This window comes from Gordionus sp. m RMFG-2023, chromosome 1, assembly GCF_954871325.1.
Source record: "Gordionus sp. m RMFG-2023 chromosome 1, tfGorSpeb1-WG-v2, whole genome shotgun sequence".
Classification (NCBI taxonomy): domain Eukaryota; kingdom Metazoa; phylum Nematomorpha; class Gordioida; order Chordodea; family Parachordodidae; genus Gordionus; species Gordionus sp. m RMFG-2023.
This window is the reverse complement of record NC_088775.1, coordinates 72,713,588-72,728,949: the sequence shown is the minus strand read 5'-3', so window position 1 is coordinate 72,728,949 and position 15,362 is coordinate 72,713,588. Positions and strand designations below refer to the sequence as shown.

General features: G+C 26.7%; 1 protein-coding gene across 3 annotated transcripts in view; it reads right to left on the bottom strand.

Annotated features, from left to right (window-relative positions):
* Positions 1–7,212: 7,212 nt before the first annotated feature.
* The window catches only part of LOC135922861 (putative uncharacterized protein DDB_G0282133), a 32,390-nt gene continuing 24,240 nt past the window's right edge, over positions 7,213–15,362 (bottom strand). For all 3 annotated transcript variants that reach the window (XM_065457363.1, XM_065457365.1, XM_065457364.1), the window contains 11 exons: positions 14,782–14,836; positions 14,680–14,737; positions 14,547–14,635; positions 13,888–14,423; positions 12,497–12,621; positions 12,200–12,294; positions 11,003–11,867; positions 10,879–10,955; positions 10,755–10,830; positions 10,656–10,699; positions 7,213–8,720 (listed from right to left, as the gene is read on the bottom strand). In XM_065457363.1, the coding sequence (XP_065313435.1) occupies positions 7,779–8,720; positions 10,656–10,699; positions 10,755–10,830; positions 10,879–10,955; positions 11,003–11,867; positions 12,200–12,294; positions 12,497–12,621; positions 13,888–14,423; positions 14,547–14,635; positions 14,680–14,737; positions 14,782–14,836 (2,962 nt within the window). In that variant the 3' untranslated portion in view covers positions 7,213–7,778. The remainder of the gene's footprint in view (positions 8,721–10,655; positions 10,700–10,754; positions 10,831–10,878; positions 10,956–11,002; positions 11,868–12,199; positions 12,295–12,496; positions 12,622–13,887; positions 14,424–14,546; positions 14,636–14,679; positions 14,738–14,781; positions 14,837–15,362) is intronic.

The window sequence follows — 15,362 nt, the reverse complement described above, 5'->3', positions numbered from 1 at the left end:
GGCAAGGTAGATAAAATAATTAATAATGTTTTGATATTAGGCAGGGAATCTAAAATGAAATTACACATGGAAAGGGCCTGCAGAGCATTTTTTGATCTCAAAGAATACCCTATTCTGTCAAGATTTTTATACCAAAATTCGACATCACAAAGTAACTTATCATATGAACCTACTAAATCATCAGCATAAATCTCTGAGATTTTTTTAATATCCTCTCGTGTTTCAAGTGTAATCAACAGTTTAGACTCAACCGGCAAAAGAAAATAAAAGCTTTTTAAAATATAATTATGACTAATAAATCTTTCTTTTAATTGAAATAAAAATGTATCAATAAGGGGAATAAAAATGTTTATTTTATAAAAATCCTCAATCGTAGATGTATCAATATTTGATCGATTGGATTGTCTAGAGACTACTCTAGGTTTAAAAATTTCAATTCCAAACATATTAGCAATCTCCTTTACTTTTTCATATATTTCATGAAATTTTTGATCCACATTCTCTCTGATATTTGTTAATATTTCAACAATATCCTTTGCTCTATTCATAATCTCCCTTAAATCCAAATCAATTTTTTGTAGCATTTTGCTAAAATCATATGTATAATTAAATAAAAAATAAACACATTGAATTGAAATTAAAAACTGTAGCTTAATAATAGCCTGCAAAAGATTTTCGGCATCTGCTGAATCTTTTACTTTGCTTGATATATAAAATTCTAGTGCTGCAAAGACAACATCATATATTTCAATAACTTTCGATGAATCTGGTCGGACAAAATCTTTTTAGTTTTTTTTTGATTTTTTGAGTCAATATCATGATACGTTTGAATAAATAACTCACCTTTTTTGGGTGGTGTGAAATAGCTGCAAACCAAAAATAAATATAAAAATAATCAAATGTGTATATCTATTATTATTTATAATAAATTTAAAACATAAAAATCAAGCGTTTATTAAGAATTTATTAAATTAAAATTTAAAAAAAAAAATTTTTTTTTTCATTTTTCATGGGAGGGGGGGGGGTTGAACCCTTAAACCCCCCCCCCCATGCCTACGCCACTGCTCTTACAACTAACATTAAAAACGATCCTAATTTTTCTTCGTCTATATTATTTCTCAGCCTATTTTTTATAATTTACTAAATGTTCTCTCGCAATTAACTTGAGTAAATGATAAAGAAATGTATTCGTATGTGAAAAATAAATTAGTGTATGCACTTGTGTGCATATTGTATCTTTTAAGAATTTCATACAGGCATATTAAACAATTGTTACATTTATTATCACAATTCACATTCTGAGTTATTATCTTATTCTACTTTTTCATTAGACTCCTCACCTGCTCATACGATATCATCGTCCGTTGCATTTAATTCTGCTATTAAATCTTCAAATGAACACAATTCGTTACGTTATTTAACATTTAATATATTTGTTGTGTCACTTTTTCCAAGGCCTTTTCAGAAATACCTTTACTATCATTTTTATCAAAATGCCTAGGATAATATTGCACATTCAAAATAAACTCTCTTTTCGCAGAAACCCGTTCTGATGTATATAATTTGATCAATTATAGGATGAAATACTTCGACCTTATAATTTCAAATCAAATCCAACAAGTTTTTTTATCTCATTAATTTTTCCGACGATAACATCCACAACAGTTATCGATAATCTGCTATTTAAAAAAAAGTTATGAAGAATATATTTTTTAATGTTTACCTAATAAATTTTAAATAACAAATAAAAGTTGTTTATTAGCCTGCCCATTGTTAAAATTTTTTAAAGGTCCGTTAGCACTTTTTAAATTATTTAGCTAGCCAGCCCATAATAGAAGGGCGTGGGCTAAAAACTAGATAATTTGGGCAAAAAAATTCAAAAATATTTTAAATAACGATTAATTGAAATTTTAATTTAACATGTTTACAATATATATTTACAAGTTTGCTTTAAAAAATTTCAAAAAGGTTCACAAATAATGATTATGACAATTGACACTTTTTTATGGAAATCTTCACTGAAATTTTAATATAACATTTTTATAATATATATTTTTACTTATTTTCTTTGAAAAAATTCAAAAAAGTTCCAAATAACGATTATAACAATTCTCACTTTTCTATGGTACATCTTCACTGAAATTTTAATTTAACATTTTTACAATATATATTTTTACCGATTTACTTTAAAAAAATTCTTAAAAGTTCAAAAATAACGATTATGACAATTGTCACTTTCTATGGTACATCTTCACTGAAATTTTAATTTAACATGTTTACAATATATATTTTTACCCATTTGCTTCAAAAAAATTCAAAATAGTTAAAAATAACGTTTATGACAATTGTCACTAGAGATCTGCAAAGTTAGGCCCGACCCGAGTCTCAGGCCTAATTCTATTTAAAATAATCGGGTTCAGGCCGGGCCTAATATTTAAAAAAAAAATTCATGTCGGGTCGGACCTAGGATATTTTTTTAAATATATCTAAATTTATCAATTTTATATTGAATATTTTATGTCAATAAAAATATTTGATTTTATTTATTGAAACTAAACTACATATAATATATGTCTTTTATTTTGAGTAATTATAAAGATTATATTCTATATTTAAATAAATTCGGGCCTGGCTGGATATGTAAATTTTTTTAAAAAAAAATTCGGGTTCGGGCCGGGCCGGCAAAACTTTTCTAAATAAAATTTCGGGCCGGGTAGGGCTTGAAAAATTAGGCCCGATGCAGATCACTTATTGTCACTCTTCTATGGTACATCTTCACTGAATTTATTTTAACATCTTTACAATCTATATTTTTACCTATTTACTTTAAAAAAATTCAAAAAAGTTAAAAAATAACGATTATGACAATTGTCACATATCTATTACGTCAAAAAACTTTAGGAATAACGATTATGACAATTGTCACTTATCTATGATACATCTTCATCGAATTTTTAATTAAACGTATTTACAATCTAAATTTTTACCTATATGCGTCAAAAAATTTCAAAAAACTTTAGAAATAACGATTATGACAATTATCACTTATCTATGATACATCTTCATCGAATTTTTAATTAAACGTATTTACAATCTATATTTTTACCTATGTGCATCAAATAAATTTCAAAAAACTGTATAAATAATGATTTTGACAATTGTCACTTATCTATCACTGAAATTTTAATTTAACATATTTACAATCTTTATTTTTACCTATATGCGTCAAAAAAATTCAAAAAACGTTAGTAACAACGATTATGACAATTGTCACTTATCTAGGGTACATCTTCACTGAAATTTTAATTTAACATATTTACACTAAATATTTTTCCCTATTTCCGTCAAAAAAATTTAAAAAAACTTTAAAAATAACGATTATGACAATTGTCACAATGGTACATCTTCACTGAATTTTTAATTAAACGTATTTACAGCCTATATTTTTACTTATTTGCGTCAAAAAATTTCAAAAAACTTTAGAAATAACGATTATGACAATTGTCACTTATCGTGCATCTTCACTGAAATTTTAATTTAACATATTTACAATTTATGTTTTTACCCATTAGCGTCAAAAATAAACTAATATGTTTAAAAATACAGATTATGATAATTGTCATTTTTAGAAAGGAACATCATCATTGAATTTATAATTTAACATCTTTATAATATAAATTATATTTTTATCCTTTTCTATCAAAGATTTCATAAATGTTAAAAAATAACATGACAATTATCACAAAGACAATCATGTAAAATAACTTATAAAAGTTTAATATAAATATTTAAAAATAAATTATTTAAACTAAAAAAAAATAGATATTACAAAAATGATAAAAATAAACCTATATAAATAAAAGATTTCAACTAAAAAATTGTTTATTTAAATAAAATTTACAAAAGAATTAATAAAAAAAGTTTATTAACAAAAAAGAAAAAATGATTTAAAATTCAAATCAAATCAAATTTTGCTTAAAATTGGGCGTGAAAATCATTAATTAATTGTAACAAAAATGATATTACTTAACTTACATTGCAGCTTATCATTTTTTTATTAAAAGATATCAAATAAATATTCATTTTCATAATATATTATAAAATATAAAATATTAAATTATATCATTTCTTTAAAATATAATAAATATTTAAATATAAATAAAATAAATTATTTTACAAAAAAAATAATAATTAATGCTTGTAATTTCTATTCTATTCACGACTTACTCAAGTTGGAAGTCATTAAAAAAAATAATTGTATTGTTAATTAATAATAAAAACTAATTTGAAATCACGACTTGAGTTCGCGACTTGAGTCGATTTGAGTTCACGACTCGAGTTCATAACTCAAGTCAGTTTGGGTCGATTTTTTCGACCCAAAACTTAGACTCAGTTTTCGACTAAATAGATTCGACTCAGTCGTTTAACAACACTAAGATGCTTCAAATGAATGTATGGATGTAATAGATACTTTTTTGGGAAAAATTCTTCAAAAAATGCTCGTTCTATTAATAATTTTTTTATTCAAATGATTCAATCAGGGATGCGAAGGTTTAAAAAAATAGGTGGGTTCGGTTCGGGAAAATATTTCCCGGGTTTGGTTACGGGTTCAACTCGGATTTAAGAATTTCTGAATTAATAAAAATAAATATTCTATATTTAAATCATAATTAAAAAACTAGACATAAATTTGGTATAAAAAATAAATTTTTTATTTAATTTATAGGCAAATATAGTTAAAAATACAAAGCATAGTCATGTAAAGATTTAAAGAATTCTATTTAGACGTATTTCTTTAAATTAACAATATCCAATATAACTTTCATTTTCCTCTAATTAATAATCTTTAAGAATAAGTTAAAAATTAAAAATAAATGGCGTAAATGAATTTAATTCTTTAAAATTTATTAACAATCCAATAGGAATATTTGAGAATAAATTTAAAAATGGAGTAAATGAATTAAGTTGTTTAAAATTTATTGGAAATTTGAAAATATTATAAAATGTCAAGTAAATTATTATTATTTGTATATACATACAAATATCTTATAATTTAAACAATACACTGAACCCGGTATCAAATAAAATTTACGGTCGGTTCGGGGTTTTCAAAATTTTATAAAGGGGTTTAGGTTCAAATTTTTTTCCCAAAAACCCGGGTTTTGTTTTCCGGGTTAGGATATGAACCCCTGGATTCAATGAATATTTTTAATACTTATGTTAATTTTAAAAAAATATTTATTGAATCTAACACACCTTAGCAACAAGTGCGGAGTGCTTGTTTAGTAACGCTAAACATGTGCGGAGTGCTTGTTTAGTAACGCTAAACATGTGCTTAATGAAAGACGTGGATTTTAAATGATAATATCTTAGAAAATTTTTTATTATTAAGGCTAATTTAAATTATAAATATATTCTAATTGTTATACTTATATTATATTATTCACAATAAATTTATACCATATTTAATTTATTTTTATATTAGTTAATTTTGCATCGATCATAGATTAATAAGAAAAGAATTGTGATCCTTTTTTTTGAAAAGATCGTGATCGGGATTCGATCTTTTTAATAGGATCGATTAACAAGCCTGCCCTCCAAGTTTTTTATTGGCCCCCAGAAATGATTATAAAAATATATCCAGCCTCCAAATTCTTTAAAAAAATGATTTATGAAATTTTCATTTCCTCAGTAACCAATAAATGAAATAATAACATCAGTATCTTGTTGCCTCGAGTTCTCTTTCGTGGGCCTTGTTCCACTATAATAACTGGTGCGGAATACATTCTTCCGGACTTTTAAATTGCAATGTTTTCATATACCTTACGAAAATAAAATTATTAAAATATCAAAAAAATGCCCAATAAATTTCATAAAAAATAAAGCCATTTTGGCAAAAATTATTGGACATTATCTTAAAAAATTGTAACACATACGAGATGCTATTTTTTAATATTAAGGTGGATGAGACCATGAATACAGCAGGAATTTAAGTCTAATTATTAAAACCATTTTTAGTAAAATTTAAGAAAATATAAGACAAAGAACGCGTAAGACATCTATTTGAGTTAGAAGGTCTCTCTGCTGAAAGCATAATAAATGCTATTTTTAAACGATTTAATGATTCGAAAATTCATCATACACAAGATTGCCAGGTCAAACACATTGATGTAGACTACCACAATTCTTAAAAAATCAAGATTTAAAAAAATTCTATCTACCACAATTTTTAAATTTCCGAAATATACCCCAAATTCCCTCGTAAAATCTCCATTTTTTTTCAAAAATTTCTCTAATCCGTAATTAGTACCTTTTTAGACTAGGAATTAGTTTCCTAAAGGGGGTAAAAAAAATTTAACGAAAATCTACAATATATTAATTTTTACCTAGAAACCCTGTCCATACAACATTATGATAGTGCAAATGTGGTCAAAATGGAGGAGTACAAACATTTCTCTAAAAAAACAATAAAAGATGATTGTTTTCAATTACAAGTTGTCTTTTTAATAATTAGAGTAAAAATATTCCAGTAATTTTTTTATTTTTCCCTTAAACAATGCTGAACAAATTTTTAGGTGTTTTAAAATATCCTCTTTTAGGTAATGATTGACGCTCATTTAGAAATATATCTAAATATTAGCCTATTGGTGAAATATAATTTATTTTTTCTAATGGAACTCTCAACTCAAAATCTATAGTAATGATTCTGTTGAAACTACTAGTCGTAGTGTTGTTAAACGGCTCGTTTTAAGCCGATTTTTAAAACGGCTAACTCAATATTTTAGCCAGAAAAAATATTGCCTAAGCCTCGAGATTTGGTTAATATATGTCTAGATCTTTGTTCCTTCTATGAACAAAATCTTCAGGTTTGGATAAAATATTGAGTTCAGCCGTTTAACAACACTAACTAGTCGTTTGTTTCAATGAATAAATATAAATTATTTTTATTAAGTATCTTAATTCAACATCAACTACAGATCAAATCAAGCTTTTGAATCAAGAATCAGTCAAATAAAAACTTAAGGTTGCCTCCAAAGGTGCTTAATTTCACTAAAAGCTGATTTTTTTAAAAATGATTTTCCAAGATTTTGGCGAGTTTTTTATAACTGTATTCATAATTATAAAAAAATTTTATTGTTTAAAAATAAATAAATGGATATTAATTATAAAAACGAATGAAAAATGTGTATATGAAAATAAATCATGACAAATAATAATGAACCGTTAAAACGAAAAAATTCAATATAGCTTTATATAAAGATTTTGTCGCGCTAAATTTTTTTTCAAATTTGCGTATTTTTATAATTATAAACCTTAGTTATTTTATAATTATAAACATTTAATCGCGAGTAATTTGATATTCTAATATATCATTTATGTGATGCATAAAACGAAATTCTATGTTGTAATGATTGGGGCATTTCTAACAGGGAATAAAATATAGACCAAATAAAAAACTATTTAATAATAACCAACAAGACCGATTTGTTAAATTTATATATAATTAAACTATGTACAAGTTAATATGAAATCGCCATCGTTTACAAATAATAATCAAAAATAACTGAAGCTCAAAGAAGGAAAAAAATGACAAATTCGTAATAAAAACCTATAATCAGACTGACCCAAGGGTCAAATCGAATTAATAATCACCGATAATGGGTTGAAGAATAGTAAGAAAAATGTATTTGATCTATTCAACATTACGCAATTTTCTTCAGTTCTTTGAAAAATGACACCTTTAGATTATATTAAACGCAGAATCTATACAGAGGGTATTAGTTCCAATAACTGTTTTGAGAGTTGTGGTGATGTTGATACGATTGACTGGTATTATTAACTTTATTGTTACCGGAACTGCCTTTTTCCAAACTACTGCTATTGTTGCCAGCTTGCTTGACTCCGTAACTGGCGTTCATATTAGTATTGTTCATTCGTTGATTGCCAGGAGGGTTCGAAGATCCAATATGGGGGTTGAAATAGATATTGTTGTTAGGAGGCTGTGAATTTTGCTGTCGGTAAAAACGTTGTTCATTGTGGTGTAGTGTGTTGTGATGGGAAGAATGATGGTGGCTAAAGGAAGTAGTGGTTGGGTGTTGGCTTTGATTAGAGGGTTTAAACCTGTTAAAAGAGTTATCAATATTGGTTGCGTTGTTATTAGATCCGGCCAAATTAGGGTGATGATTATTAGCATTAGAAATATTAGCAAGTTGTTTCTCACAACCAGTTGTGGCGTGACTGTGATCTGATACCTTCATATTAGCGTTGTGATCAAGTACCCCAATTCCTCCTCCCGCTTCAGAACAAATTTCATTGGTATTGTGCCCAACGACCGAGCCCGTACTAGTTGAATTGTTGGTACTCAAGTTAGCATGGTTCGATTCTCGAGTAGAATTTTTGGCGTTAATTGCCCCCTGATTTTGGGCAATATTGCCGCTCTGATTTTGAAGGTTCTGTTGTTGTTGGAAAACCGCTAGGATATCATAAGGGATCCGGTTTTGATTCATGTTATTGTTGTTATTCAAAGCATTATTATTTATTTGTTTGTTACAAGGCTCAAGTTTTTCCTGATTTGTAGGATGGTTAATTTTGAGAGATGAATTTATTTGTGATTTATTAGTGAAATTGTTGTTTATGTGGTTGTTAGTTTTATTGACAGAATTGGGTATATAAGTAGTCACTGACGCCGATTTATTTTTGTCCATTTCGATTGTTGGACCCTTAGATTTAATTTTATATGGTGATAATGAATAATTTTTTTACCTATAAAGGATCAGCATTGTATATATGCAACAGTTTATTTTTAACATATCTCACCCATTTCAATTGTTGAAATCTTAAATTTAATTTTATATAGTTTTTATGATTTAATTAACCCATTATGGACAAAACGGGCTGTGCCGATCCATAAATTTATTACCGATTCGATCAGCAATACTTTTACTATCTATCTTTGAACCAGCATATGTAAAAAAAAAATTCTTATAATAAATCCAACTAATTTTCAAGAATGATTAAATATATTTTGCCTTTTTAAAAATCAAAAGTTAATCATCTTATCAGTTCGATTTAGCCGATCTTTAAAAACGGCTAAATTAAGAGCCAAAATAATTTTACCTAAGCTTCAAACATTCCCAAAAGATATCCAAACCTTCCTGTAATCTGTGAACAAAATTTCCAAACTTAGGTTAATTTATTTTGGCTAAAATCTTAAGTTAGCCATTTTCAAAAATCGGCTGGAATCGTTTAATATTACTAGCTGAATGTGACTCTTAGATTTTAAATTGTAGATAATATAAGAGAAGATGATGCCAAATTTTTGGCTACATAAGCTTTTAAAATAATTCGATTTTTTTAGAGGTGTACCGATACCACTTTTTAGAGGCCGATCCGATATTCCAGATATTAAATTGATGTCGGTCGATTACAGATCTGATATCATATCTAATTTTGTATTATGTAAAGATACCAATGGTTTTATTTTAATTTTTAATATACATTTTATTAGTATAACATGATCAGTTATAGTTTATATTCACTTCAATTGCTATTCTAAAACTATATAAAATATTTTTAATGTTAAATCACTTTAATATAATAAATAATAACATTAATCTATATACATAATAAGTAATAAATATTTAAAATTAATATATTGAAGATTTTTTTTTAGAAATACGGTCAGCTTGCGGGAATGGTAACTGTCAATATCACCAGCTTCACTAAAAACTGATTCTGAAGAGATTATAGCACACTTTTATAAACAGAATGCGCAAAAAAATAACAATATGTCAGAATGTTTACAATTATTATTATTAAAAAATTATACATAAAAATGGATTTCGATTTTATTTATAAAAATAAATGATTTTAGATATAACTTTTTTTTTAAATTTTATAACATTTTATTTTTGTTAAAGACGCCATTTTATATCGGATCGGGAAATTTTATAATTTGGCCGATAAGCGATATTTTAAAATGGGTGAAATATCGGCCAGATCCAATAAAAAATATCGATACATCCCTAATTTTTTTTAAACATTACAAATAAATTGAAATTTGGTTCCTTTTTTAAATATATTATTATGACATTATGTATAAAATAAAATATATTATAGAATTATATATACAATCATAAAATACTAAAGATATCCGATCGGAGCACGCTAAAATATCGGCACGGCCCTAAACACTATTTTTATTATATCTCAAACAATTTATAATATTATCTTTCCAAATTTAACGATAATGTAAAAAAAAGGGGTGTACATGATTCCTGTTAAATTTGAAGCCTTAATAGTAACTAATCCTTGAGATATAACAATTTATAAAAAGTTTATTTGTTAAAAAATAAAAAAAATCATCAGAGAACATTTTTTTTATATTAATTTAAAGATATAAGAAAAATAGTTGTTTAATCATTGTTAGATATTCGAAAATTTGAATAAAGCATCACAAAAAATTTCCTATTGCATTAAGGCAACAATCATTTTATAAAGACCAATAAAAAAAAGTTTTAATTATTTTTTGATAAATGATATAGGTGGATGGTAATGAGTGAAATTGATCCTTAAATTACTAATTTAACGACTGCCTATATACCTCGTCCTTAATGGGTTACATTTATAAATCCTCTTTCATAAATATATATTACTTGTTTGGACATCATGTTGCGAGAATAGGTCTCGTTATTCACTTCTAAATAAAATTAATCAACAGAATGAATTAATTTATAAAATGAATAAAGAGAAACCTTTATTAGCAATATCCTCATCCACAAACCGATTATGGTTAATCTTTTGTTGTATCAACGTTTGGGGTTGATTTATCTAATGTTAATTAAAAAATATATAAATACGATTCTTTCATAAATTTACTGGAAATGCGGTGATTGGTGGATATTGAGGAAATGGAGAAGTCGGAATCATGCCGTTAGGGTACAAAATCCCCATACCTTTAATATTCATTTATTGTATACTAAAAATTATTATTATTTTTTACCAGGAGAGGGTGGAAATGATGAATTTCCCATGTAGGACACATGTTGCTGTGGTAAATAGTGACTCAAATTATTCAGGTTAGGATTTGAATTGTTGCTATCACGTTTTTTATCTAAATTATTAGGCATATATAAAGATGATCCACCATTCTGTGATGGCATATTATTTGCCAAAGATTTGGAGTTGTGATGAATATTGCTGCCAACACATTCCAAATTGCTAACAGATCTTTGTTGCAAGTTAGAGTTCCCAGTTTCGAGATGCTGGTTAAATTGGGATGGTCTCATATTGTTATTTTGAACAGTCGTGGGACCTAGGAAGAGAGAATTCATCACCCCTGGCAGGAGTTGGTTCATGAGGTAAACGTTAGAATTAGTATTACTGTTGAGTGAATTATTGGCCGCCATCTGGTTATTACCAGCGTTATTAGTCAATAAGGATGAGGCATTTTGAATATTAATATTAGTATGGTTGTAATTATTGGAAGATGCGAGTTGTTGGTTAGTAGCTGCATGAGTGTAGGATGAAGAGTTATTGTGATGATGACTATTATGCACGTTCATCTGATGTTGATTATGATGATGTTGCAACGATGTTGACGTGAGTTGTTGATTATAATTCTGTTGATTATGGCTGCTGTTATGAGATAATAATTGGTGTTGGTTACTGTTGTTCATCATGTTATGCAGCAAGGCATTGTTGGCAGCTGGGTTATTCGTAAGGTTCGAAGTTAGCGAGGATATGTGGGATTGTTGGGGTTGGGTTTGTTGAAATAATCCCAGTGTAGAAGAGAAATCGTAAAAACCAGCTGCCATCGGGAACCTCTGAAGAAGCTGTAAATCTTCATAGGAATATATTGGCGGCGTCTATTAAGCATATATTTAAAAATATCAGATAAAATTAAAATATTATAAACTAAAAAAAATTTTAAAGAGTAATTTTAAGAAAAATAAAAAAAAGATTAACTCTGATTCGATCCTGGTGTAAAATGAAATTCCATTATACCTCTACTGTAATCTGAGATTATACTGTACATCCTATGACATATAAACTTTCTACACTAATTTTTAGCTATTGTAATGTAATATTATTTAAACGAATTTAGTTTATATTTATTCAAAAATAATATTTTACAATTTGTAGGTCAATTTAACATAGTAACAAATAATATTTATATAAAACATGATAATTATTTTACAAAATATGGAAGTCCCAAGGCTTGACCTAAGGCATATTGAGGATTGAGAAGAGGGGTAAATGCAGGTGAAAAACTAGATTGCAATCTATTAGCGGCTATTAATAGCCAAACGTTAAATATATCATATTAAATTTTTAAAAAAATTTTAAATACCAACAATAAATGACCTCAAAATAGCAAAATTGTTTTATAAAATTATTTTCTTTTTTTCTTATTAACCCTTTTAAAGATATTCTAATAATTACAAATAAATTTGTTAAAATTCATATAAGTAAAAGCTTTTGTATTTTTCTCAACCTGATATAGAATGAGTAGTTTGTGAAACACCCACTGAATATTTATTATTGAAGGAAAGGGTATTGCTTGTGTTATTCACGGATAAACCAACAAATGTATCATTTATGTTAAGAGTTGATGAGGGACTTTTTTCGAAAATGGATAAATAATTTATAAATTTTATTATACACTAATTATATAATTATGACTTAAAATAGGTTTTTTAGTCGTTTAATTAGCTAGAAAAATATTAAAAATCTGAGAAATATCTTTTAAATCAAATTGTTTACAATGGTAGGTATGCTGTGATGATTATTGAAATTATAATTTTATTTTTCTAGCTCTATTCGTTTGGAGATATTTGCATTTAAAGGTGAAAAAATTACGCGGCCAAATTTTGCAATACACATAAAAATAAAGATTATTTGAAAAATATAAATAATAAAAACCAATATTTAGTTTAACCCTTACGCCCGCCCTCTATTTATGAAAACCTAAAAAGTTCAAAAATAATATCAGCGTTTGTTCTATAGCTACTTCTAGAAATAATCTATTTTAAACTCCGCGACGCGTAACTTTTTATATATATTCATTTAAATAAGATAAATTTATGTTAAAAAAATTTGAGTTAAAATTCGTTCTAATTATTTTATTTTTTACTCATATAGTTGATATGGTGCAATGAAAATTAATCAGTCCAGCCAAATAAATTTTGGTAATATTAAAAAGTGATATTTTATGAAATTTAAAAGGGAAATCAATGGTATTAAAAGCGATTTAAATAAATCATCAAGGCTTGAAAATATTTATTTTATTTCAGGACCAAGCTTGACCATAAACTTGAAGCGCAACAAGAGACTGATTTTATAAACTCTAGTAAAATCAATTCATTGATTAATTTTTTACATCACCATATGAATATACTATTCTATATGTAAAAAAATTAGAATAACTAAAACGAATTTTTTTTAGCATAAATTTATCTTAATAATGAGCATATATACAAGAACACGTAAGTTACTAAACGGCCTTTACCTTTTTCGAAAGTGACAAAAGACTGATAATTATTTTGATTTTTTTAAAATGAACTTTAAGGGCTATCTTATTACAGAAAATGTAGGTCTCCACTATATCATTCATATTTTTTTGGTATTATATTTTATGTGTATTGCAAAATTTAAGTTGAGCACCACCGTGTCATCTTTACATCAGAACTAATAGTTAGGATACTAAAATTGCAATAATCCTCATAACATACCTAATCATTTTAATAAAGATTATTTGATATGAAGGATGTTGCCGAAACCAGATTGCCCTTCACCTACAAAAATAATATTCAAAGAACTTATATTATGAGTTAAATAATCCTGTCTTAATGAGAAGGTCTATTCAAATATAATCTATGTACGTACTGTGATGTGAATTGGGTGGATGGCTTAGAGTTATTTAAGATGTTTTCTACATTTTTATGAGACTTTTCGTTATTTTGCTGTAAACTTTGTTTGTTATTATTGGAATACTGATTCAAAGAATCTGAAGATTTATTTTCTTCGGGCCGGATATGTGTGACCTTATGTGGGGAAGCGTTAGAAGAGCTTATTAGTCCTCTAGAATTTTTTTCATTAATGTCCGTAAAATTACTTTTTGTTTCATTTGCGTCTTTATAGTTGTGAGAATTTATATTTTGATGCGATTTTTCGGTGTGCGATGACGAACTAAAGGCGTCATTTCTATTAAAATTTGCTGAGTTGTTTAGGTAATTAGTGCTGTTTAGGTTTGATAGGTTATTTTTGTTTTTATCTCTAAATTTAACTTCAGATTGATGTGTATCATCAGCTTTATCGATTTGAGGTTTCCTAACATTATTATTATAATGTGAAGGATTTCGATCGTTTGTGCGTTCACATTCGTAATAATGAGGTTGCAAACGATTATTAGGCATAGTTTTCTAACACATAATTCAAAAAATTTTTATTAATTGTATACGAGGATTTCTTTTATACATAAAGAAAGCAAAAAATAGAGTTCCATTAAATAATCAAAAAACTACATCTGTGCAATTCATGATTACTTTTTGTGGGGTATTTATTGTTTCGTATCTAGAAGTATTTAGGCCCATAGATGATTTCTCATTTGTTCTTGAGCTTGACGAGTTTTCCCCTATGAATATATAATTAATATAAATTTTGAAATATGTATCTAACTTTGAATATTTTGAATATCTTTTCCAAGTGGCATGTCTCTATGTCTGTTAATTTGAACCTAAAATTTAAGAAACTAATAATTTGTTTTAATGTACATTTTACCTTAGTATTGTGACTATTTATTGAAGATGGGGGTTCAGAATCCTCCATAGAATTGCTAGCAAAAAAAATTGATATAAAATAATATATAAGCATTTCTATCATATAAAATTAATATCGTTTTGAAAAATTATTCACAATAGTAAACTAATTTTAAAATGATATTACAAAATATTCATTAATTATTTGTATAATACATGAATAAATGCTAGATAAAATTGTCCGAAACTTTTAATTGTCAAAATAAAAGAGTATAATATGAAGAGTTTATGGTAGTCCTAAAATTTGTGCCGGTGGTGAGCTATTACTCAAAAAAATAGCAGGGGCACGCTAAAATGGGCAAAAAATAGAAACGAAGTTTTTCTAAGAATTAAAGGCAACATTTTTTTTAAATAGTTTATAGTGAAGTATTTCATATAAAATACCTTATATTGACACCTGTAACACTTTTTATTGCATTAGACTCCACTAATTCTAAACGTGATTTTAACAATGCCAGAATATAATAGTTGAAAATAATGCACAAAGGCGGGTTGCAACATTCAGTCATGACACTGACGCTATGGCTAACAAAAGAAATCCAA